This window comes from Copadichromis virginalis, linkage group LG4 (assembly GCF_057382275.1).
Source record: "Copadichromis virginalis isolate Kocher_CV1m ecotype Utaka linkage group LG4, C_Virginalis_male_GT1.1, whole genome shotgun sequence".
Taxonomy (NCBI): Eukaryota; Metazoa; Chordata; class Actinopteri; order Cichliformes; family Cichlidae; genus Copadichromis; species Copadichromis virginalis.
In genome coordinates, this window is record NC_140621.1 from 35,969,569 (window position 1) to 35,995,834 (window position 26,266).

The 26,266-nt window shown below is 46.3% G+C and overlaps 1 protein-coding gene across 1 annotated transcript in view; it reads right to left on the minus strand.

Moving 5' to 3' along the window:
• The window catches only part of LOC146712080 (syntaxin-1B), a 49,435-nt gene that overhangs the window by 16,489 nt on the left and 6,680 nt on the right, over window positions 1-26,266 (minus strand). The window contains exons 2-3 of the mRNA XM_085455227.1: window positions 6,048-6,122; window positions 3,681-3,780 (exon numbers count right to left, since the gene is read on the minus strand). Coding sequence (XP_085311353.1) covers window positions 3,681-3,780; window positions 6,048-6,122 — 175 coding nt within the window. The remainder of the gene's footprint in view (window positions 1-3,680; window positions 3,781-6,047; window positions 6,123-26,266) is intronic.

Sequence of the window (26,266 nt, forward strand, 5' to 3'; positions counted from 1 at the left end):
ATCATTTGTATTCTCTAGGATCGATCGGGTGTTTCACCATCACGAGACTTCTGCTGGATCTGACGAGGTTAAAAACAAACTGGTGTTCTGAGAGCAGCCTCTTCAAACTCCACCTGACCTCCACCTCTTCCCTTCAAACTCCCAGCGACGAGTCGGAGTTGAATTCAGAGGCTCTGATTGGCTGTTAGCTGTTTTTGCTAAGCAGCTCTTGGTTTTGTGTAGAAGCTGAGCTGTCGTGTTTGCCTCCCCCTTCACTGCTGGTGTATCGAGGCTTCCACTAAGAGTCCAATCAGGTCGATGCACGCAGTCGTGTAAGCGCTGAGGCTGGAGGAAGCAGACGAGCAGGAGGGCGTGCAGAAACATCACATCCTGTCAGCCATGATGGAGGACAGCGGAGGCAGCAGGCGCCAACTGCAGCTGCGCGCTGAGATTTACAAGCGCTGCAGCGCCGCTTGGCCTTTCCCGCCACTGACTCGCTTCACTCCTGCAGCTCTCATTAGCATGTCATGCTAAAGCTAGGGAACAGTCTGCGAGTGGGACTCGAACGTCAGCACATCCATGCCTGCAGAGGCTGCACACAGCTCAGTTTAGCCCACTGATGACCTTTTTCCACTCATTTCTGACGAGTCAGCGACTTTTTTAAAACTGCTGGTAAAGAAAAGACGTGACGCTGTAGCGGCGGCCTCAGCGAGGTCCTCTCCACGTGTGACGGTTAAACACTGACTTTACTTTTCTGTGCGGCGAGCCTGTGTCTTGAGCTGATCATAATCACTCATTTTCTGCCCCTTTGTGGTCGTCGGCCATGTTATAGACTTACAGGAAGTTGGTCTCCAACGTGACCTGAAGCTTCATCGGTTTCTTTTTATATCAAAAATCTTTCTTTACACTTTCAGGTACTTTTATTCTGAAAATCAGGACAAATTCCTACAGAATCGAGATCACAATACGTCGGTCCGATATGACGAAACGAGTGATGCCGAATTTCAACGTGTTACCATAACAACAGGAAGTTGTTGTACCTCCAGTACGCCTGAACGCAGGTGCCTCCATTTTGACTCCACAGGCTGTACATAAAAGATGGAAGTGCCCACAGTACTCTTGGGCTATGGAGGCGTGACGACGGAGGGACTGTGGATCCGTGCGGCAGCGACCCGTCAGCCACACAGAAAATCCTACTTCCTGCTCCTTCCTGATGCTGATGACGCCCAAAACAAACGTCACGTTTTATTCAGGGAGACCTGAAACCAGCGACTGAGACCACGAGCTAGTCAAGGTCACCGGTTTGTTCCTCTTCCTGTCAGGCGACGACGACGAGCGTTGGACGGATATCGGTCTGCGACGAACGAGGCCGAGCGGGGTGTTTATGAATGGGCTGTACTCCTCTGCTCTCACTACAATTCCCATCATGCATTATTCAGGCAGAAACACAGGGATGCATTTTGCATGACGGCCTGTCGGCAGCTGAGCGCGAGCTGACCCAGAACTGAGGGGGAGAAGAAGACAGAAAGCGACATGATTTCACCAGAAGGAGAAGAAGAGTCGGAGGTCAGACGAACACGAAGTGACGCTTAAAGACATCAGAGATCCCGTCTGAGCTCCAGAACCTCAGCCGCTGTCTGTACTGCAGACGTCACCGAACATCCTTTAACATTCGATCTGCTGTAGGGTTTAAAGAAGAACGTCAACGCTCTGCTTTCATGTAACCTAAAATACTTGGAGACCGTGTGGCTGCGCTCGTGTTTTAACTCTGCTTAATGTTCCTCGCCGTAAACATGTAAAGCATCACTAACATTCAGGATCCCTGTGATGTCACACGGTCGTTCGCTTGCTCTGGAAACTCTGGAAACGTTCAGATTTGTTTCCGGGTTTAGTTTTGAGGAGTTTGGGACCCAGCAGATATCAGGGGTCAATAGTTATGATGCAGCAATGATTCTGCGTCGTGTAGCGTCCGTGTGCTGGGAAGAAGTCTTCAGTTAACCAGGTTTAAACTCAGATTTGTGGATTATAAAAGTCTCACAAACTCCCAGCATGCATCTGAGAGTAGCTCTGCAGCGAGGGCGCGTTTGGTCGGGGTCACCCTGTAGACGCAGCGTTTCTTCGTTAGCCCGTATCGGCGTGTAACAGCACTGACTCTCAGGTAGAGCTGCGCCCACCCGTTCCCCTTCGGTCATTTTCCTGCACAGCTCACGCCGACCGAAGGGTTTCACATGTCACCGCACACTCACAGCGTTACACACACTTACGGCGAGGCAGCCGAGGCTCGTCATCTCCTCCGAGGTTAACGTCACTTCATGCAGTTTAAACAGACTTCACAGCATGAGGGCGGGGATCAGAGGGAGCGACGGCGACGAAGGAGACGAAGACAGCGAGAGAGAGGGAGGAGAGGGTGGAGGAAAGGAAAAAGGAAAGGATGGAAAAACAGGAAAAGAACTTAAATCATGCAGCAACAAAAGAGAAAAACAGCGTGCAGACAGTCGGACAGCATGCAGAGCAAACAGAAAAGGTGCAAACATGAAGCCGCATCCTGTTCTTCAAACAGACACAGAAGGTTATAAATCATCTCCTCACGCGGCTAAACAGGAGCGGGCGGCGTGCGGGCGCTACGAGGTCACAGCAGGTGGGTCCAGCTGATGACTTACAGTCAGCTGTTCACAGTCAGCTGTTCACAGTCAGCTGTTCGACAAAGTCGCCGTTCAGCGCCTGTTTACGTTTCCTGCTGCTAGAACTTCCTCAGAGGCTCATTTTGCTCATGCACGCCATTAACCAGCATCAACTCCACATTTCATAAACCCAGGCAGTTTGCTCGTGCACGGAGACAGAAATGTCTCTGGACCTCTTCGACACCGAAGGAAACCTGACAGCAGGCGGCTTCTGTCAGGAGGATTTCAGGGGTAAAAGGCGTGGACGGCGTCTCGCCAACGAAGAGCTAAAAAGGGTCGAAGCCCGACGCGGAGCGGAACCCCTGAGGCGGAGACTCTGACGGCGCAGACGTGGCTGTCGGTGTCAGCGCTGACATTGAGTCATTGTTGCTGAGTCACAGCACGCCGTGTCGAGATTGGGACTCGCCAGGCCTCGTGCTCTCAGACCGGAGACGCTCTTATCGTCCCCCCACAGTGTCCGGACGAGCGGCGGAGCAACGGATGGGCGCGCTCAGTGGCGGTTTGCCAGCAGCGAGCTGCAGCATTCGTCAGCCAGCAGTTAACGGGATTAGAGGTCACTCTGAGGTCGGGGGTCGAGTTACTGAAGGGTTCTGACACGTGGACAGCGTTTGGAGAGCGCCCGCCGATCGACCAGCACAACCTCACACAGCTGCTGTGGCGGAGGGATACGCTGTGACGCTGCTCTTCATACCTCCTTACTTTTAACCAGTTCACGGTTCAGTCGCCTTCGTTTCTTTTATGATTTTTGAAGCTAATTTCTGACTTTTTTTTAGCAACTTCACAAAAATGAAAGTCGCCACAGCTCGGTGTTAAACTCTCGTTTGTAGCGACCATGGTAACATCACCCGAATCGTTTCTGTCCGAGCTCCTTAGATAACAGACTCCTACAGAACCGCAGATATCGCCACCTGCTGGTCACTGCATTAGTTGTACTCTGCGGCGATGGAGTCGGAAAGAAGCTGAAACTGAGACGTTTGCGAGACGTCGCGGCGGCTCCGTGAGGCTGCCTGAGGGTCTTACTTTCGTCAGGATTGGGTGCGGCCAGGATGGCGCTGTGCTGCTTCTTGACCTGCTCCACGTCCTCCGACAGCTTTTCTATACAGCCTCGGATCTCCTCCACCTGAACCAAAAACACACAAGAACAAAATCAGTCTTCAAACACGACATTTATTTCCCATCATGAACTGGTTTTAGGGCCTCAGTCAGTGATAACATTAAACCTGATCACAGCTTGTTTAAGCCAAGCTTTAGTTTTTTACAGCTTCTGTATGGGCTCGAAATGTGGTCATAAATATTTTGTACTTGTAAATCAGGATTTGTGTGTGTAAAAAAAATTTGTGTGTGGACTTAGCCAAAAAAATCCTGCAAGTTACAAGTACGGATTTTGACCCTATTTTTCTTCCTTTCATCTGATTGGTCAATGTCATGTCAATCACAAATGTAACAATCCAATCAGAGAACAGATGGGTTTGGCTGTCGAGGGGCGCTTTTTTTGAACTGCAGGTCCTTGAAGGGTGATACAGTTTGAAGCTGGAGGATCTCTATATAAATATCCGATAGCAGCTAGGTCCCCTAACTTTCAGCAGCTGTTGAAAGGATAAAGTTGTGCTATATCAGTGGTTAGAAATACATTATTACTTTAGGATTAGTTTAACACAAAGTCAGGGCTGACCCAGGACCATTGCTGTGAGTCACAGTGCGCAGCATAAAGGTCCTTTCACATCGGACGCAGGATGTGCTGCTAATGCTAACTGCTAACTAAAAGCAAAGAATCCAGAATTTGCTGCTGGCTGCTGGGCTCTGTGGGGTTTTGCAGCAGCTCTACCTGTACTAGATGCACCTGCTCCTTGTCTTTTCTATCTCTGACTTTATGTGAACTACAAGAGTTTGTTTTTGCTGGTTCTTCAAATGTTCAATAAAAACATGTATGCTAATTCATAACGAAGAAAGCTTTGTAATGAAGACTGTCATTTCCAAAACACTGCCCGCCCCCACCCCGCGGTCCGCAGCGCTGTTGAAAAGGCTGTGGAAGTCCCTGTATTAAACACGTAGACCTGTGACACAAAAATCACCAAACTCGGACGACCACAGACTGTTTTCCTTCGTGGTGATGAAGGAAAACGCTGGGTTGGCATGTAAAAGAGCATTTATTCCCTTCAAGGACCTGCAGTTCAAAAAAAGCGCCCCTCGACAGCCAAACCCATCTGTTCTCTGATTGGATCGTTACATTTGTGATTGACATGACATTGACCAATCAGATGAAAGGAAGAAAAATAGGGTCAAAATCCGTACTTGTAACTTGCAGGGTTTTTTTCTAAGTCCACACACAAATCTTTTTTACACATACAAATCCTGATTTACAAGTACAAAAAGTTTATGACCACATTTTGAGCCCATACTTCTGTCGCCTGTTTCTGATGTTTTGAAGATGTTTTATGAGTTTTCGCTCACTTGATGTTTTCATGTTGATGTTTATGTTCTTCTACTCTGGGACGTCCTAATGTCCATTAACCTTTTAAGGGTGCACGCTCTGATTCGTGCAACCATTTTAAATCCTGGTAGAATTTCAACCACTTAAGCTAGCGCAATAATTTAGTTTGCATATGAAACTCAGCTCGACCCAGGTCGCGGTTCCTGTCTGCCGCACAGGTCCAAAGGTTTACTTTGTGCCTGTGTGCTTTCACTGTTGGAAACAGTTTATTTTGATGCGGTTTTTGTAAATTGTGAACAATAATATTTATATTTGTTTTTCCTGCAGTTTGTAAAAATTCTTGAATCTCAAAAATGAAACTATGAAGACACTCAGAATAAATTTCCTGTGGTTGAAACGATTTTGTGCAACTTTGCATTCTGAGGGATGAAGCTCGAAATATGTGTAAAAAAACAGAAACGACTTTTATTTTCTTGTTTAATGTATTTCGTTATTATGAACTTAATGCAAACATGTCATTAAAACTTGGGGCATATTGATGTAAAGCAACTTGAAATGCTCCAAACTACGTCACTACAGCAGGTAAAGATATGAAGCTACGCTCGGGCAGACTTGGTTCTACGGTGGGCTTTAAAGGTTAATGTGATTTTGCACATCATTACTTCTTTGTCTGCTTTTGCTGATATTTTTCAACGTGCTGATGGCGTGCAGCCTGAATCCTGAGCTCGCTCCATCGCAGCCAAAACATTTTTATTTCTGTGTTTTCGGTCGCGTCTGCCTCAGGACACCTTTGTGTCTTTGTTTCGGTGCAAACAGCGACCTCTGAGTAATCGTTTGTCTCAGACTGAACAGTCCCAGTGTTCCCAGCTGCTGTTTACGACCCTCACAGTGTCCAGTTCATGATTTAACCCAGTGGTCACATGACTGCCTGCAGTCACCTGAGCGCGCTGCCTCACCTGTTCGAAGAACTCGTCCATGAAGTGGTCCCTGTCCACCTGCACCACCTCCTCATCGTCGTCGCTGTCCTTTGCCTGCAGACAGGAAACATGATGTCATCGGTGTGGTGATGATGCTTCAGTGATGAAGACTGACGCTGAGGCCCACAGACGGACACACAGAGGGAAACCGCTCCGTAAAAGCAAACAGGAGGTTTCCAAGCAACCGCAGCAGGGCATCACCACGCCAACGACCGAGAAAGTAATTTTCAGTTTATTTAAATATGACATTATTGTTAAATAAAATTGAAAAATGATATAATATTTAAAGAAATAATGAAATAAAAATGTAAAGACATCAAATAAAAAATATTAAAATAAATTGAATACGACAAATATGACATATTATTGCTTCAAATAAATAAATTTAAAATTAAATAATAATTCAGCATTTTAATGAAGAAAGAGAAGGAACAACATTTAAAAATAAAGTAAATACACAAACATGTTAAAACGAAATTAAATAAAATATTAAGAAAATTAAAGAAAAACGAACACAGGGGAATAAAAAGACAGAAAAATTAATAATATTATTGAAATAGTCCAGGATGAAGATGACGATGATGGAGTTGTTTCACAGACGAACGCAGGAACATTTTATTAAACTCAGATGTTCTCCTTAGAGGAGAGAGGGACAGGTGCTTCAGGCTGAAACAGGTGTTCAGTTACACTGAATGGAATTCTGTTATTATCAATACAGACGTGTGTGTGTGTGTGTGTGTGTGTGTGTGTGTGTGTGTGTGTGTGTGTGTGTGTGTGTGTGTGTGTGTGTCTGCCGACCGCAGACGACAAAAAGCACAATCCCTGATGTTCAGTAAACTCTCTGCAGATACCCGACACACAGGCAGGTGGACAGGCTGAAGGCGGGATCAGGTTACTGTATCTATGAGGCCCATTCTTCACAATATGAAGCTCCGCCTCCATAAAACCATAAAAACTAAAGGAAGATAAAAGAAGTGAACTTTGTTTCTGTGTCAAATCTAAACCAGCGCTCAGCACGTTGTTAAAGCTCCGTTAAACCCATCGAAACCTGCAGTTCCTCTGACGTCCAGCAGAGGCAGCAGCGAGTCTGTCCCTATAGACTGCCATGTTAAAATAAACGTGTTTATTTTAACATGGCATTTTTATTTTTATTTTATTTATTTTATACGTGCAGAGATGGTGTCCCTCTGCACCCTCTGTCCTCCCCCTGCGTCACTCTGCCTCTGCAGAGGAGACTCAGTGTTTGGATTAATCAGTCCACAAACTCATTGATTACTAATGATCATGTTGTTCCAGTTTTAACTGCTGGGAAGAAGAAGAAGGTGTCACTAACATATCTATTTTTATGTTTTACAAACCAAACATTAAAGCCACTCGTCACACACGTTTCTGCCGGCACATGCCTGCCTTGAAGATGAGGCGTCACGTCTGCCTTTGCTTTCATCAGCACTGTGATTTATTTGTTTCTGCTGTAAACATGTCCTCTGAGTCCCACTCAGGTGTCTCCACCTGGCTCCGCCGCCCGCCCATAGAGGCCGTGGCAGCTTCCTCAGTCCATCCTGCCAACAGTTCTCACTGTGGGCGATGCTAATGATGTCAGCTAGCTGCAGGCCTGATGCTCTCTCTCGCCTGAGCCAAAGACCCGATGCCACGGCATCAACACACACAGGAAACACACGCCGACACACCAGAGTGAGACAGGCGGACATCAGCATCGCTCTGTCCACGGACCTGAACGCTCCCAGTGTCAGGATAGACTATAGACTGTAAATAAAAGACAGACGTATCCACGATGTCACCCACTGGTTTGCAAAGGCTCATCTGGAAGCTTCAAGCCGAGTGATTCAAGCTGAACTGAAAAAGCCAGCGTTAAACCACATGATCGTAGAGTAGCCACGCCCACTCACAGGGTACCCCAACCCCCCTGTGACTGACATTTCCAAAATTAACTTAATGAGACAGCAGCTGCAGTGATGTAACACCTGACCAGGTAAAGGTGCTGAAGCTGTTTCAGACTCTCAGCGACACTGACATCACTGTCACGTCCCAGTGAAGTGCTGCTGAGGGCACAGGTCATGTTTCATTCACTCTTATTTCTTTAGCATCTTATACTGTCAGACCCTGAGGTAATACAGAGAAACCTAAACCATCATCACCCCCTGTGAGCAACAGTAGGAAGGAAAAACTCCCTTTTAACAGGAACCTGTGGCAGAAACAGGCTCAGGGAGGGGCGGGGCCATCTGCTGCGACCGGTTCAGGCTGAGGGGGAAGAGACAGGACGAGGACTCGCTGACGTGCTGACCAATCACGGCGCACTATGTTCTTCTTCCTTTAAAAACTGAGCTCTAAGACCCTCGGTAGTCCCGCCTCCTGCAGAGCGGACAAAGAGGAAGGACTTCCTCCAACAGTTACTCGAACTCTGGCGTTGTGTTTAACGGTTTAAGAAGATGTAAGTGTGTCTGTTTGGGTCCAAGAACTTCCTGGAAGCTCTCACTTACTTTTAGATCATGCAGTTAAAATCGCTGATCATGGATTCCTGCAGCGTGTTAAACATTTTACTTTGTTCATATCTGATGTGAATTTATGGAGATGAGGCTACGAACTCATCGCAGCGTCTCATCGGTCACGTTTGGGGCCGTCCTCTGCGGTTTGTAAAGCCTGACACTGTGCAGGAAAAAGGAAAAGCTTTAGATTGAACGTACGAGCGTCTGTTCGCGACCCGCACGGCGCCGACTCCATCCTGCAGATGGTTCGTTATTCCCGATCCCCCCGGCAAAAAACACACCACATGTCTGAAACTGGGTCGCTCTACTTCTTCAAGAAAAAAACCTACAGGAGGAAAAATAATAAAAATAATAACGTGAGCATCTGCAGGCAGAAACGAGTTCATTCATCGCTTCAGCGCCGAGCCGATCGACCAGGAGACGAATTTCTCCTGAGCTCCTCTCGCTGGTTCCTCCTGATAACGAGCCGCCGGCCTTCAGGGCGAATGTTGGACACGATGCACCAATTTCATGTTTTTAAAACCGGTAAACGTCGCTGTCATCCCGCCTACGGCTGCAGTAAGGTTGTTAAAATCACTGCATTCTTCACCGATTTAAAATCATCGGATCCTTCCAGCAACGAATTTCATCAGAACGGCTGCACTGCTCCGGTCCGGAACGACGGTTTCAGGTTTTCAGGTCCAGCTCAGGGTTCGGGTTGAGGGTCTGGGGATGTTCAGTACAAACATGTACGTGTGAGACAAGGTCCCTGAAGGCATCGCGGGCGCCTCCCTGTGGAAATCCTTAACAGAGGACGTGACAGCAGAGGACTCGCTGACCTTCAAACACACCCAGGAGATAGATGCCCCCCAGCCCCACCACACACACACAGCTAAGATCAAATCTGAAACAAAAAATACATAAAATACAAAATTTCACATTTTAAACTGGCTTTTTAAGTGTAAGGCCAATAATATAAATCAAGTTATTTAAATAAATCTTTTTCCAAATATGACCCCCCCCCCACAAAAAAAATTCATACGTTTTATAAACTTTCTGAAATCTATCAAAGAAAATGATCCTGTAAGATTAAATATTTAATTCCAGCTTAAAAATATGTTTTATATAAAACTTCAGCCAGTCTGAAAACAGCTCCACCAGCAGCCAATCAGCATCATCCCTGCCTCCAAAACCAGCCAATCAGAGTCTGTTCCCTCGCTGCTGTTCCTCCACATCACCATCCAGTTTAGAAATGCACACACATAGAATGAGAGGTCAAAGGTCAGGGGCTGATGGAAGTCAATGGACAGAGTTTGATTAATAATCAGTGAAACGTTGTCAGCCTGCAGGTCTGCGTGTGACCCGGCCGTCAGAGGACGTGAAGGCCGTGACGGTAAACGCTGATCTGAGACCAGCAGAAAGAGGCAGGAGGTGCAACGCTGCGATGGCGGTATAAATGATGTAGCATCGCTCCTGCTCTTGTCCAGCAACTCTCAGACAGCCTGACGAGGGCGCTGCCTGTGCTGCACAGGTTGTTCCAGGAAATAGCCACAGCCGCACCTACACCGTCCCCTCTGGTGTCTGCATTGACTCAGCCGAGACAGAAACGACAGAGAGCAGATGATTGGAAGGTTGCTGGCGAGTGGGCGTGTTCTTACGTGTGTTCAGTCTGACATCACACAGACACTAAAAACAACCAAACAACTAAAGCACCCACCCGTCTCTCACATGAGCCGATTAGTTCCTGGTTTTCACTCATGGATGGGCACGGTGTTTGGTCACTGCTCAGGTGGGAGGAGCCATCATGTCCGTCTTTTATATACAGTCTGTGCTCCCCCCTCAGCAGGATATGTGGCTTCAGGGTGTTTCCACAGTTTAGCACGTGACGACCTGCAGGGCCCCGACGAGAGCGGCGCGGGGAGCTAAGGTGGGTCTTCGATGCCTTGAAACTGGAGCCTGTGAGTCAGGAAAATCCCACTGAGGGATCAGCGGTAAAATCTGGGTGAAGGAACCTTTTAATCAGATGAAATCCAGCGCTCGGTTTCTCTGCAGGGTCTCAGCTTTGAGTGTAACGAGGAGGCCGGCCCTGACTAATATCTGAACACTGTTACATAACAGCAGAGGCTGAGACACACTCGGCTGTTTTCTCCTTATCCAACCATCTGAGGAGGAGGAGGAGGAGGAGGAAGAGGCATCAGAGCACAGAGAGAGAAGAGAAAATCAGCGAAGAGGCCGAAGATCCTAAAAATAAAAAAACTGCACAAAATGCCGACCTTCACGTTTCGGTGTCGGCTCGGCTGCGATTGTGTTCTTTGGGTTTCCATGAGTTCATTTCATACAGGATTCTGTTTATTAGTTATTCATTACATAACATCCTGTTATGTCATAAACCTTAAATAAACACTGAAATGGACAAATGTGAAATATACACACACACAAGCCAATATTTAAATAAAGCAGGCAGGCGACACACATCCGCATCAAACGAGATGTTTACGCAGCGTCGTTCATTTTTGAGTACGAACAGAAACAAGGTGGAATGAAGATGATGAAGAGGCGTCACACCAGAGAAGAACAGGAGGAGGTGAGCCCGACGCCACGTGTGGCTGAGGCGTTCACGGTCTGTTGCACGTAAACACAGAAACACGTTTCTGTGGTTTCAGAGGACGGTCAGGTGTTCCACATCATTAGCTGTGTCCCAAAACGCAGGCGGCGTCCTTCAGAGGACCCGGCCTTCTCGGTCTTCGAAGGACCCAGCCCACGTAGACCGCGATGAAGCAGGGAGTTCGCTGTTTTTGCCGGCTTGAGTGACCATTGAACCCCCCGGTCAGCGATCGAGCTGGTGGGTAACAGACGTCTCCGAAAACGTCGCAGCACAAATATGTGATGTCTTGATAAACTGAGCAGATATTTGAAGTTTGCACAGCTACTTTCTCATCTGAAAATATCTTAAAAGTTTATTTTGTGACCCAGAAAGATTAATAAGAGTAATAATAAAACTTAGCTGTCGCCATTGTTGGAAACTGGAATTGGCTGGGCCGCGCTATGAATTCTGGGATAGGTTGGAAGGACACACCCGACCCATCCTTCAAATTCGGGGAAAAGGAGGACGCGTTTGTCAGCGGCATTCGGAGGAGTCGACGAATTGGGACAGACTTGGGCGCGTCGCTGTGATGTAATCGGCCTACAAATGCGGCCTCAGGAGGAAGCAGCCGACTTTTTGGGACACAGCTTTTGTCTGCAGCCTTAGATACAGTGACCTTTGACCTTAGCCACCTGGCACGCCCGGGATTATCGCAGCTCGCCGCGATGCCAAAACAATCTGATGTGAATCAAAAATTTTAAAAAAATCAAAATTTATTTCTATAGCACATAAAAATACAACCAAGTTGACCAAAGTGCTTCAGAGTCGGTCAGAGCAAAAGCACAAGAAGGAATGAAAAGAAAGAGTTTAAAGGAAACAATATGACAACTGTTTGAAACAAAAACTAGCCACGAAGTAACAAAGTAGTTTTTAGACGCAAAAGACTGGATGGACTCAGAGGAACGAATATAAGGAGCGAGGTTATTCCAGAGTCTGGGAGCTTTGACAGCAAAGGCCCGATCACCTCTGGACTTCAGACGACACCTCGGTTGGTCAGGAGCATTTGATTGGACGATCTAAGTGCCTTATTAGGGATATACAAATGAAGGAGTTTGAGGAGTTTTTAAGGTAAGCAAAAGAATTTTGAAATTGATACGATAATCAACAGGAAGCCAATGTAGGTTGGCTAAAACTGGTGTGATGTGGGCATAATTTCTAGTATCAGTTAGACGCGCAGCTGCGTTTTGAACTAACTGGAGCCGGTGAGTAGAGGACGATGGGACGCCCGAGTAGAGGGATTTACAGTAGTCTTAATTTGGAAGTGATAAGTGTTTTGTAAGGTCCTTCAAAGGGAGGTATGGCTTTGTTTTAGACATCTGATGCAGCTGGTAGAAACTGTTTTTTACCAGAGCTGACAATAAGACAGGAAACAGAAAAAAATTCAAATTAACCAGTCAAAACTTCACAGATAGATCAGCTGACATATAACAGGTAGGTATTGGTTATTTGGTTAAGTCACGCCCAAGTAAATACTGGACTAGACCATAAATGATGAGGGGGGGGGAGGTGACATAACCCCCACCTGTCTGAAAATAACACATGCATGAAATGCATAAGAAGGATGCTATGAATATACACAAACAGGGGGACAAAGGGCAGTGTTTAATAATAAAAGCACGTTTGAATTAAAAAACAAGATTACATCATCACTTGGGCGTGACTTAACCAAATAACCAATACCTAGCTGTTATATGTCAGCTGATCTATGAAGGTTTGACTGGTTAATTTGAATTTTTTTCTGTTTCCTGTCTTGTATTTAAGCAATTTTCTCCAATGTTTTACTAAGACCCTGATGAAGGGTCCTAGCAAAGGGGCCCAGTTAGTTGTTCCAGCGCGGTGTGACTATCACAAACTGTAACTGTCTTATCCTGGTTCGGTGTGAGAGACGTGATACGTTTGGACCTCATTTAGACAGTCAAATAGGGGTTGCAGGGCAGTAGAGACATCTGATGTCAAAGGGAAATAAATCTGTATGTCGTCGCATACAAATCACATCACAGTCACATGGCCCGAGTCCACAGGTAGATCATTAAAAAGCCTAACTAACGCTGTCTCGCTGCGATGGCGAGGTTTAAAGCCAGACTGACTTTCATTGATACCGTTAGAATCAAGGAAGGACTGAAGTTGTTTTAGAAACACTTTTTCCAGAATTTTGGATATCAGAGGGCGTCTGTAGTTAGAGCACAAGGGTCAAGATCCTTTTTCTTTATAACGGGTTGCACGACAGCGAGCTTAAATACTGACGGTGCACAACCTGATGACAGGGATGCATTCAGTAAAAGTTGGATACAGGGACCGATAGTGGGCAAAGAAAACGAGAGGGAAGGATATCATGGGGGAAGTTAGAGATCAGAATAAGACAGTGGCTTGAACTGTTGAAAGACAGTCAAGCATTCAGGGACTGCAACAGGGTCAGAAACTAACGACGACTCAGATGAGAGAGACGCCCTCAGAGCTGATATTTTGTCAGTGAAATCGTTTGAAAAATGATCACGAAGTACAGCAGAGGCATCCCTACAAGTGAAGGGCCAAGGGTTTACCGAGGAATTACACATACTAAAGAGGGCTCGAGGAAAACGTGTTTAAAATGAAAGCTTAAAGCTCGACTAGCTGGGTTTGCATGAATGCAGAGATGAGGACCTGATTGGTCTGCCAGGCATTGATCATGAAATCTGTTTTCCATTAATCGATCAGCTCCGCATTTTCACTTCTTTTCTACTCTGAGCTCCAACATGCCTCCTTCACACATTCATACAAGCACTTTTCTCTACACTTAATCTAACATTCACACTCCAAAGCATCCAGGTGGGGATTGAACCAGCAACCCTCCGGCCTCAGAAGGTTCATCTGAACTCATGAAGAGTCCATGTCGGCCTTGTTCACCCCTCCCTGAGCCTGGTGCTGCCGGAGGTTTCTTCCTGTTAAAAGGGAGTTTTTCCTTCCCACTGTTGCCAAAGTGCTTGTTCACAGGGGGTCGTATGATTGTTGGGTTTTCTCTGTATGTGTTATTGTAGGGTCTGCTGTACAATATGAAGCACACTGAGGCGGCTGTTGTTGTGATTTGATAAAACTGAGTTGAATATTGTGTAAAAATAATCCATCTCAGTCGAACATTAAATCATTTCATAGACAAACGCTTGAGTTTGATTCCCGCCTCCAAACGAGTCGGATACATGAAAGTTCAGATCTCGTGATGTCACAGTCTGAATAAATCCCAACAGTCAGCGAGCGACTCCTCGCTCATCATATTTTTATTATACTGTACAGACGACCACGCACAGACCAACACACGCACACGTGTGTGTTTACGGACAAGCGAATGCGATTAACGCGAGCGAGCGAACACGAAGCCCGCGGCTCTGCAGGAAGACGAGAGAGCGAGGAGATGAAGAGGAGGCGCAGAGAGGTGGTGGATAACATGGGGGAGGGGAGGAAGAGGAGGGTGATGGTGAAGAGAGCGGAGACCGCGGGGTGGGGGAGGGGGACGAGGACAGGAGCTCTGCGGCTGCAATGCATCCAATATCTGTCTGATTCTGATCACATGACCTGACGTCAGCGCCTCCACCTGTCAGGTCGAGTACTAACGAGGAAATGAGCCGACGGACGTCTCGTTTCCTTAATGAGGAACATTTTCATTATGTCAGGATCCATTTGTTGGTTTTAGTAACGAGTTGTTGATAATAAACATAATGAGACTGTTCGTCTATGCGTGTTTTATTCTTCATCACCTTTTAATGCGGATTTTTATTTATCCCAGATATCACAAATCTGGGATAAATGAAGCTTTTAAAGTCTTTTCCTTTTCTTTTAATTTCTTCTTTGCTTTCCTTCCTTCCATTCCTCCTTTCCTTTCCCCCTCCCCCTCCTCTTCCTCTCATGTCATGCAGACTTAAATCAGGACGCTGACCTCAGGTGTCAGAGTGATGCCAGCATAGTGTGCGTTTGTGTGTTTGCACGCATGAATACACACTCTATGTGTGTGTGCATGTTAGCAGTAAACCATGCCAGCAGCGAGCCGCGTTACCCACAATCCCATGGGATCTCTGGCGCTACCCAGAGTCCATCTGTGCTCCGTGTGACCGCTAATGTTCCCCCACAAACCGACTTCTCCCGATTTTTAAAACCTGAAAAGCTCCTTTAATCGTTCACTTTCAGAGCTCAGGTGCTGATTCAGCAGCAGACACTCAGAATTCAGAGCTTCTCATGAGCACTCAAACGCAGCGCTGCTGCTCGGGGCTGCAAATGTTTTCAGTCTGAAGATTAAAACCAAATAAAAAAGCTGCTTAAACATTTGGATGTTTTCACTGTTTCATTCGCACAGATGAATTTATGTGATTCTTCAGTTTATCTGTTCAAAGTGTTTAAAGTGAACTTTACGATGACACATTTTTCACCGCTGATTGAACAGGAGGCTGTGGATCGACACTGGCTCAGAGAACAGATCCAGATCCTCCGTCATCCAGTTTGGTCAATAAAGTTTCTCCCTCAGGTTGACGTTCATGCGTCTCCTCCAAACATCTGTTTGTGTCCAAGTATTAAAAAAAGTCGATTTCTATGATTTTTCTCATGTTAGTCTGAATCATAACTGTATATAAAAGATGGACATAACCACCATGACAGTCTATCGTGAACTGATTGTAAGACCAGTTAGTCTGCCTGCCTGTGGGTCCCTCCCATTGGTTCTTGCACTCGCGCTACGATCAGCTGATCTCGGTTTGTGTGTCTGGAGATGGACATTACTTTGACTTTTATTGCACAAAAGGATGAGATTGCAACGGTAAAGAGGAAACTGCATGCAGGACTGAAACAGATGCTAACACTGCTAAATTCAGCTCTTTGCACAGACAGCACGCTAACGCTAAGCTAGCCAAAAACCCAGCCCAGCAGGCAGAGCCTGAAAGTCAGCTAACATGCTAATAATTGCATGAATGCAATATCTTTGATTTGCTGCTTAGCAATGCTGCTCAAAGCGGAGCCAATGAGAATCGATAAGAGTATCCGGAAACTGCGTTCTCATTGAGGTTCAGCTTTCACAGAAACGACGATCAGTTAATAACGTTTGATTAGCAGCGTGAAAGCTGAGGCGGCTGCAGGCGTCAGAGTGTTGTTTCTCTTTCGTGTTTCAGGTATGACAGCGACCTGACCAGGTGTTCACCTCCGAGAAGAGTCAGACGACAAGCTGAGTGACATCAAACCGTCCTGACACACACACACTCACACACACACACACACACTCACACACACACACACACACACACACACTCACACACACACACACACACTCACACACACACACACACGCACACACACGCACACACACACACACACACACACTCTGCATCCGTCTTCTTTCTTTATTTCTTTGAATCTATAAATAAATAGTCTGACTTGTTCTCTGCCGAGGAGACGCCAGAGGGACGAGCGGGTGAATAAAGAGATGGAGGACAAAAGAAAGGACGGCGAGGGTGGACGGGGCTTTTAGAGGTCTGATAATGGACACGTGGGGGTGGGGGCGGGGTTTGAGGTAAGAAAGAGGAAGGATGGAGGAGGTTGAAATCTGAGATTTCACTCATTTATTCACAGATTAAAGATCATTTTATCCTTTTTTAAACTTTTTGGTTTCTAATTTCTAGTTTTACTATTAATGTAATTACAGGCTGATTAATTAATGATTCATTAATTCACGTGGATTCCTTTAATTATCACCTATGTATGAAAATTATATAAATACATTTTGACTGATTAACTGAATTTTAGCTTCATTCAAATATTGTTTTAAGAAAAACATCTATGACGTGTCCGGATGAAGGTTAAACTGAAGTAACTTCTTTATTGGTCCAAATGTGAGCTACAGTTAGCCTGTGAGAATCCAGGCTTAAATTATCCTAAAATTAGCTGAGCTAAAATAAAGCTAAGTTTAAGTAAGGTTTAGATAATGTCCTCGGAGATAACTTTAGATGAGCTCATTTTAAATTAAGGCAGGATCACTGAGGAGAACATTTCATAAGCTTAGACATCACAGGGAAAATCTGTCTGGCTAACTTTAGCCAATCAAGGTCTTAAACAACAGCCAATCAGAAGAACCCTGCCTTAAAGGGGGAGGAGCTGACAGAGCATTTAAAGAAGGATTATTCTGATCTGTGGCTCATGCTGAGCCGCTCTGCTCGAGCTGAGGGCAGAAACGTTGACTGCATGTGCAGACGCAGCGTCACAGCAGCTCAGCCTGAGTGATGCGCTCAGTGTCGTCACAATGTGAACCAAGCGCACGTGAAGAAACGATCACGCCAACAACACAAGCCCTCCACAGCAGCACCGAGGCACTCTGGGTAATCAAGTCGCTTTCCCAGGATCCAGTGAGTCAGGGAATTGATGATCTTGTTTTAGACGACTGGCAGGCGGCCTCAGACCGGCGCTCTCTGTCCTCAGTGCAGCGCTTTGATTTCACTCCGGCTCATCCTGCTTTCGCGCACCGATCACATCGACAGCTAACCTGCTCTCATTCGCACCGTTACCCTCACACGTCCAGATGAAAGGAAAAAGCAGAGCATTAGAGCTGCCACAAACGATTATTTTGATAGTCGACGTAATCGTGACTAGTCGACAAATCGTGGCAGCCCTACAGAGCATCAGCCGAGGGTCGATCACGAGAGCGGCGCCGGCTCATCGCGTCTGAACCCGAACTGTGAACGTTTTCCTCCATGAAACAAAACAACGGTTCAGTTACAATGACATCAGCTTTTCTGCCTCGCTTCGGTTTCACGGGGACATCTCTGCCTCTGCTGCTTTAAAATAAATGGAGTGGGTTCACTGATCCACCATCCTCATCATCAAACAGGAGGCGTTTCTGCTTCTGTCCACTCTTATACAAACATGTTTTTGTAATTACTAGTTTTTTTGCATTGTTAATTTATCTCCAAAAGTTGATTCTGTTCATCTGAAACATTTCATCTCTCATCGAAGTGACTCCTTCAGTCTCAGCTGACTGCAGGTTTCCAACCTTACAAACATCTGCACGGTGACTGAAACCAGCCCACTGAAGGAACAACGGGCTGGGAGGTCACCTTCATCATAAATATGCAAATTCTAACGACCATTGATCAACAACCGCTGAACATTCAGCGTGGATATCAGCTGTGCTTAGAAGTTATGAGGAAAAAACGAGCACCAAACTTCAACCCACTGCTCTTTTATTTTGAAAATATGCATAGTATGAAAGTAAAATTCTGCATGACTTCATTAAATAAACTAAAACTACTGCAGAGAAAAAACATTCAGGCAGCTGCTTTTCACGTTAATCTAGATAAAGGTCTCAGCTACGCTCACATGTCGTTCGCTGCACATGAATTTATACATAAAAAGCTGAATTTATAAAGTCTGAAACCAGGAATTATCCTGTACCACGTCTTGAGAAAGGACACAGCCCTCCTGATGGGTTTCTCCGGCTCTTCAAGCAGCTCTTAAACGCATCCAGCACCGCACCTGATCAATACAGCATTGATCAGGTATTGACCCATGGCAATAAGCATCAGAGTGACACAATCAGGACCTCTCCTCTGAGGACTGATTGACGGACCATGTGTGATCTATTTTTGCTGCAAACGTGATTTTAATCTCATTTAATCAAATTTTGCATGAATAAATACGGAAACACTAAAACCTGACAGAGCGCATCAAATACATTGAAGCCAGAGCAAAGTGTTATGATAACAGAAGTATGTCAATAATATTTTTAAACACATAATTAGTCACATGTTTGTATATAAAGCATTTCCTGTTTCCTGCTCTCCTCTCCTTCTGAAGCCCCGCCTCCACAACAACAATAATAATGAACAGTTACACATTAGTGGAAACGACGCAGTAAGTAAGGAGCCGCCAGACTCACTCTGGGAACCTCACAGTAACACACACACTGACCAGACTACAGAGCAACATATCCAGGCTTTGTTTGTGACTCATCCAAACCTAACCCCGCCCCCACGAGCGCCACCTGCTCCAATCAAAGGTGAGATGATTCGAGCTCTGAAACTTTAAACCTATTGTCCCACAGCCTGATGAAGGACACGTTTAAATCAGATCAAAGATCAAGTGCAACAACAAACCACGTTCCCCCCGCAGAGACTGAATCAGAGACAACAGAGGATTTTAAACTGAAACCCTGAACGTGATGTTTACAGCATCTGTTACCATGGTGATTTAGCCAGGTGAAAACGTCTTTATGAATGGACTCTGCTGCACTTCCTGTCTGATGGCAATTCTGTCATCCACTTAAACCCACACTGATTCTCTCAGGTGTGTAAAAATCTGTGTCAACAGCTGTAAATGGCTCCAGTTTCTGTCTGTTTGGGGGCGTGGCCTACTGCCACCTGCTGCAGGTGACACAGTGACTGTGGGTCAGATCCTTAAACGAAGCTGAACCGTCTGCAGCAGCACAGGTGAACTCATGCCAGACACACCTGGGTGAAGAGGCAGCTCAGATGATGAAGATAAATGACTCACTTCCTGTCTGGCTGCTCACGCTCACACTGATGCGGGGACGTTTGATTCATTCATCACCGCCTCACCTCGCTAACCGGGCCACCGACTTCCCTTCCATTACCTCGTTAGTCCTCCGCTCGTTCCTCTGTGAGGTACAACTCATGAAGAAATCATCCGAGGCCTTCCATGCTCATCATCATCATCGTGATAATAACACTGCTCTGCGGTCCTCTGAGTAAATTAATGAGAGCAAATATCTGGTTTGTTCGACCCAAACGTCCTTCAGGATCAATTTCCTGCGTTCCCAAAACGTCCTGATTCCACTTCCTGTTCCCCAGAGAGCGCACCATGTCACTGTGTGTGTGTGTGTGTGTGTGTGTGTGTGTGTGTGTGTGTGTGTGTGTGTGTTCAGGTAACAGTGACCCAAATCAGATTTTTCTTTCACGCGTGATGTGATCTCCTGTAGTGAGTGGGAACAGAGAGCGAACAGTGAAGTTATTACCCAGAATCCTCTCTGCTGTGAAGCGTGACCTCACCGTGACCCTCTCTGATCTCACGCAGTGCCCCGCCCTGATTTGTAGCCAATAGAGAAGAACTGTTAGAGAACAGCTCATCTGCAAGAACTGCATTTCCCATAAACCTCAGCAGCTGCGTCTTTAGCTGAAATCACAAAGTCCTTTGAAATGTCGGGTAAAGTTCTTTGGTCTAATTCCCGCTCAGCTCTGGTTTGGTTTGGAAACACTCAGTTTAACCGAGTTTAGTTTCCAGTCATCCAAAAACCCGACAGAGTCCTTGATCGTTGGGAATGTCGAGTCTTTAACACGAAATGAACGAACGTCAAAGACTTTGGAGAATCTGGGTAATATGATCGCTCAAAAACGAGAACAAGTCTCCCTTCAAAAGCACCAAGTCAGCAATCATGAAGAGTCCACATCACCTAAAATAACCAAACCAAGTTTCGTTGTTCAGTTAAAAAGATGAAAAAACAAAAACGAGTAAAAGTCTAAAATCACGTCCATTTAATTCAGAATGAACTCGTCACATCTGGATATTAAAATAAAGAACAAGTCATGTAAACAGCATTAAAAGCCCGAGCCTTTAAATATTTAAAGTCGAGGCTCGAGCACTAACGCGTAGGGGCATTCCTTCGTACGGACGTCTTTAAGTCGCGTTCAGGACCTGTGAGGTGTGCTGGGCTCATCTGAATACTCCCAGTAAGCAAACACGACCAGTAAACGGCCTCGAGCTGCCGTTTCTTCTTCTCTCTGAACTTTGAGGATGAGGTAATGGTTGCTCACAGCTCGACTTCCTGTCAGGCATTAGCTGCAGGAATCTATTTAAAGGAAAGGCGCGCTCCGGCTGAGGGAGGCGAGTTCAGCCATCCGCCGACCTTTTAATGCTCTAATTCAATTCAATAACTGCCTGTAATCACTTTGGCTCGGGACTATTTATACTGCGTTTTCCTGCACTACAGACGGTACAGTAGCAGCAGTCTCTCCTGCCAAAGTGCCCACGAGCAAAACACCAGACAGTCCCCTGTATACTCCATCTGCATCTCTGGATGGGAGCCATGAAAACGATTAAAAGTAGGACAAAAGCTGAAGCGATGAGTCAGCAGGTGAAACTGGGAGCAGGTTTTAAACGTTCCTGAGACGCGTAGAAGGAATCTTACAGGCTGATTTACACATGAGTAGGTGGAGCCAAACCACAGCGCCATCGGTCTGTTTTACCTTTTCAAAACTATGTTCGATTTTCAAACATATTCATGAATCTAACTGATTATTGAACGAAATACTCGCCGGACGTTCTGAGGATGAACTTAATATTAACACAAGTTCAAAATGACTGAGTCGCAATCATTCGATTCATCAACCAAATCCCAAACGTTTAAATCAGGACGTTTGATCGTATCAGCCTGGGCGGCTGTCACCGAACAATCAATAAAGACAGATGTAGCACTTATTTAAGCTTTCAGCACCAAACCTGCTCTCAGCCAGTTTACTGCAGGACTGCTGCCACCATTAACCCAAATCCACCAGTCTTACTAACAAATAAAAGATTATGCAGACATAAATGTTGTTTTAATGAAATGTCTTAGACGTTATTAACACAGAGTAAACCCCTCCACCCAGGTCTTCTCAGTCCTTCCTCCACAAACAGTCAACACGAACGTTTCTGAGCAAAGAGCTGAAGTTCGGCCAAAGTCCGTCGTTTACGGTCAGGAAGAAAACGACTGATTGGTTAATGCTGAGAGCAGGCTGTGACATCAGCACGACGTCACTGCCTCGCCACGTCTCCCATCACCGCGATCTGATTGGCTGAGCGGATTAAAAATGAGATGCTGAGCGAAATAAAAGGAACGAAGTTCAGACGAGGAGCTGATGAAGAGGAGGACGTTTGTCAGGAGGCTGCTCTCCGAGCTGCGGTGGGGGGAGGGGTACATCTATAATGCATGAGGACTCACATGCACAGACGCACATAAGCAAACACACAAGAACGCACACACAAAGGAGGCCAGGGAGGACTGCGGGGCCATTAAATGGAGACGCAGCCATAAATCACGTGACCAGCCTCCCACTGACCAATCAGCCCCCACACAGGATTCAGTCAGCAGATACCGCGCGGTCGATAGTACGTGGGAGCGGTGTGTGTGTGCGCTCGTATTGCTGCCATTGTGGGGATCAGCTATTAAGGCCTGTAAGTGAGGACATCTTAGGAACTGGGGACATTTTAAGGGAAAACTGAGTTATAACATTTATGAACATCTGGGAGCAGCACAAACATCAGAGGAAAAACAAAGATATTTGGAATGTGAGGCGTTATTCAGGAACATCGTGTAATGGGACAGCATTAAGAGAAGTGTTTGAATATGATGTAAGAAAATGAACATGTGAGAAGCAATGTTTAGAAATGTTCTTGAAATTAGAATAACTAACGAACAATGAGCCATTTCCAAAAACCAAAGACCTCAATTCAACGTGCAGGACGTACAGAGGACATGTGGGCTGTGGGGGACATCTGGCAAATGTTTAAGAAAACCTGCTTACATTTTATTTTGAAAGTGGCGCTCTTATGTTAAAATGTGGACCAATGTTTGGGACTTACTGGTTATTTCTGAAGTGAAGGCATTTTGTTGTGTTTCATTTTTGGAGCTATTCTTCAGTCTTACTATTCACAGAGCAGCTGCACGGTAAGTTTAGCTTCCTGTTTTATCTGCTTTATTCAATTTGAGCTCATCAGAAGAGGAAAAACCAGACGAAGAAGATCACGTATTTGTAAATTAGATTCAACGATGCCTTTTTAATCCATGAATAAAGAAGTTGTTGAAATCTGCTTTAAAACTCTACGTGCAGCCGTCCTTCCTCACAGGCGAGCTCTGTAATGAAGCCACAATTAGTTTAAGCTTATGAAGATGAGCGTCTTCACAAGTGCAGATGTACAAATGTGTGTTTGTGTGTGGACTAATAGGAGGAAATTGCTAATCTAATCAGACCGCAATCCAATTGAAATCTACTGTATCTCACCTCTGTGAGCGCTCAAGCGAGAAAACGAGTCGGGGTTAAACGATGGCTGCCTCCGCGCTAATTAAACGAGAAAAAACGTCAATTTAAAAGAAGAAGAAGAAGAAAACCCACGTCAACAGCAAAAAGAGCAGCAGAGACAGTGCGAGCAGGAAAAGTGACCTCCGGCGTGCCAGCAGTGATGAGGGTTTGCCCTTGACTTGGCTGAACGATGGCCACTGACACACACACACAGGCTTTCAGACTGATGAGCTAGCTATCATTAGTATCAAGCCTTCAGCCAGGACAGTATCTTCCGAGCTACAGCTGCAGTTTATTCGGTAAAGTTAAACTCTCCGAGGCTTCGTTAACCTGCGCGGCTGGGTTAACAACCTGCAGACTGTTGGTAGCAGCAGCCCCCGTGCAGCGCTGCAGCTCCACCCAACTTGTCACTACCTGCAGATTAGCAGGAGACACAAAGCAGGGCCGGACCCTCCCACACTGGAGGACGACCCAGTCTTTGTTGGTGCATTTAGCCTCTGGCTCCTGTTGCTAACCTTCGTGCTACAACAGATCCACAGTGAGACCGTGAGTCCACAGAGCACCAGACACAACAAGAAAGTGTTAAAGAGAGAGCTGCTATTCAGACATGTGTGTACTGTGAGGCTGAAACATGGAGCAGGAAAAGGAAGACAAGTCTGCAGTTCCTTCATCGTCCAGCAGAGGCGCCGGTCGTGTTTACAGCCCGACACAAAACCTGCTCTATAGATGACACCTGCACATTAAGGCTTAGAGTTTGCACAATTAGGGGCGTGGCTGTCTGCGAGGCCTTGTTTTATTACTTTAATTTAAAGCTTTTAAAATAATTATTCAATTAGATAGAAACCAATGCACGTGCATCTTTGGAGCCACTTGTGTTGTAAATGTGATTTATTTAAAAATCAAAAGGCCGTGATGCTGTCGTTAGGAAAAATGATCTAATGATCAGGACATCCTGTTTAAAAGGCTCACACACATTTAAACAGCAGCTCTTTCTTTATCAATCATTTGCTTTAAAAGAAGTTCTGTTGAACTTTATTTTGAAAGTGCCAGACATCTGCCATCAAGGTGCCCTTGAGCAAGTCCCTGCTGCAGGTGTGTGTGTGTGTGTTTGCTGGGTAAATAAAGTCAAACAAACACAGACCACCCACCTGGTGCTGCCAGGAGGACAAAACAAACCACAACGAGTGTCTCTGACTGAGCACGCACACACCTGAGGTTAGCAACACCAGCTACAGAGTGAACCACGTGACTGACCAGCAGCTGCACACCTGGGTGAGAAGGTAACGTCACGTTCAAGGACAACAATTTAAATCAAAAATGAGAGAACCCGAGTGTGTCTGTGTTACTGAAGGGACACACAGACGCTCACACAGTGAGGGGACCGCTCCCTCTGTGGACACCACGTCCCCGTGAGGTCCATCAGTACATTTGATCATGAAACCTGCTTTAAAGGTGAGTCTGCAGGAGCAGCGATGGAAACGAGACCGCGTGTGGCTGCAGTGACACGTGGCTGTTTTTCCATCTCAGTGACGCCACTTAACCCCCCCCCCCCCCCCCAGCCCCTACCTGCCCCAACCCCACCCACCCCCAGCTGCTACAATCAATGAAACAGAAATAGGATATGCAAACACACACAGTCCTTCTGTCTCTGCGTTTGCTCAGAAATATCAGTGAGATATTTTATTATTTCATTTGATTTAAAATCTTTCTCTCCTGCAGCATCGAAACCCGACGTCCAGCCAACGACGACCTGCGGCATCATCAAAACTGACGGCAGCATGGAAGCGCTGCTGCTGCAGGGTGAAGCAGCGTAACATGACGAAGCGTTTAGCAGATGGAGAAATGATGCAGCACTTTCTTTGCTGGACTGATTTTCTTGCAGCATTTTCAGGAAGCTGCTCGTATGAGACTGTTGCTTTTCAGCTCCGTTCCTGAAGATGTTCCGTCTAAAACTGAGCTGAGGAGAGACTAATCGTACATTTTATCCATTTTCTGCTACTTATCTGGGACTCGGGGGCAGTGATGCCCAGACCCCCCAACTCTTCTGGAGGAGGTGGCAGGGATGTTCCCATGCTAGCTGTGAGACATAATCTCCTCCCACGTGTCCCGGGCCTCCTCATGGTTGGAGACCCTCACTCCGGCTCTGAGGAAACTCTTTTCTGCTGCTTCTGACCTCAGTCGTTCAGTCACAGCTCACAGTCACAGGTGAGGCTCAATCAACAGCTTCACCATCACCTCCACCACAGCAGACCAACGCAGCATCCTCATCACTGCTGATGCTGCACCATTACACCTGAAAAACTGGTTCCACTCTTTCCCAACACAAAGCAACCACTTCACTGGCTTCAAACCAACAACCCCGGTGCAAACCATCCCAGTGCACGCTGGAAGCCACGAATCATCCTCACACCTAAACCTTTCCATGCCGTGGTAACAAAAACGTACAGGTACTGTCCAGGTTCAACCCCAGGATTCCTGGAAGAGTCCGTCTCCCACCAGGAACAGGTGTGACTCAACGCTCCCATAACCACAGAGCACACTAAAGAACCGCCAACAGGTTAGAAATCTGCTCCTTTGTGAATTCTCTCATTTCAGAAATCAACAATATTCAACATTCGGACACCACGGCGCCAGCTGCAGGCCCAAGGCTGGAGCCCACCAAAACAACTCCCTGATAACGACTGTGTGATGACTATTCTTCCCGTCCCATGAAGGCCACCTGGGTTGGCTGGCAGACTGCTTACTTAGCCTGATAGTGCGAAGGACACTGTCTCAGCTAAACTATGGACACGCACACACTTACACTGACAAGCACTCACTCATCCCCCTCCCTTTCCAACGCCTTCGATGCTTGTGCCCTACCGGGGATGATAGCAGTCAACTGGACCAGCACAGATGCTGCAGGACCGGATGCGCTGTCTACGCCGGCTCTCTCTTACCCTTTACCCGCCCCTGTTGCTTGTCTCGTGTTTCTATGGTGTGTTGATAGTCATGTGCTTTTGTGCTGAGGTGTTTTTTCTGTTATCAAACTGTTCTCCCACCAGGAGCTCAGTC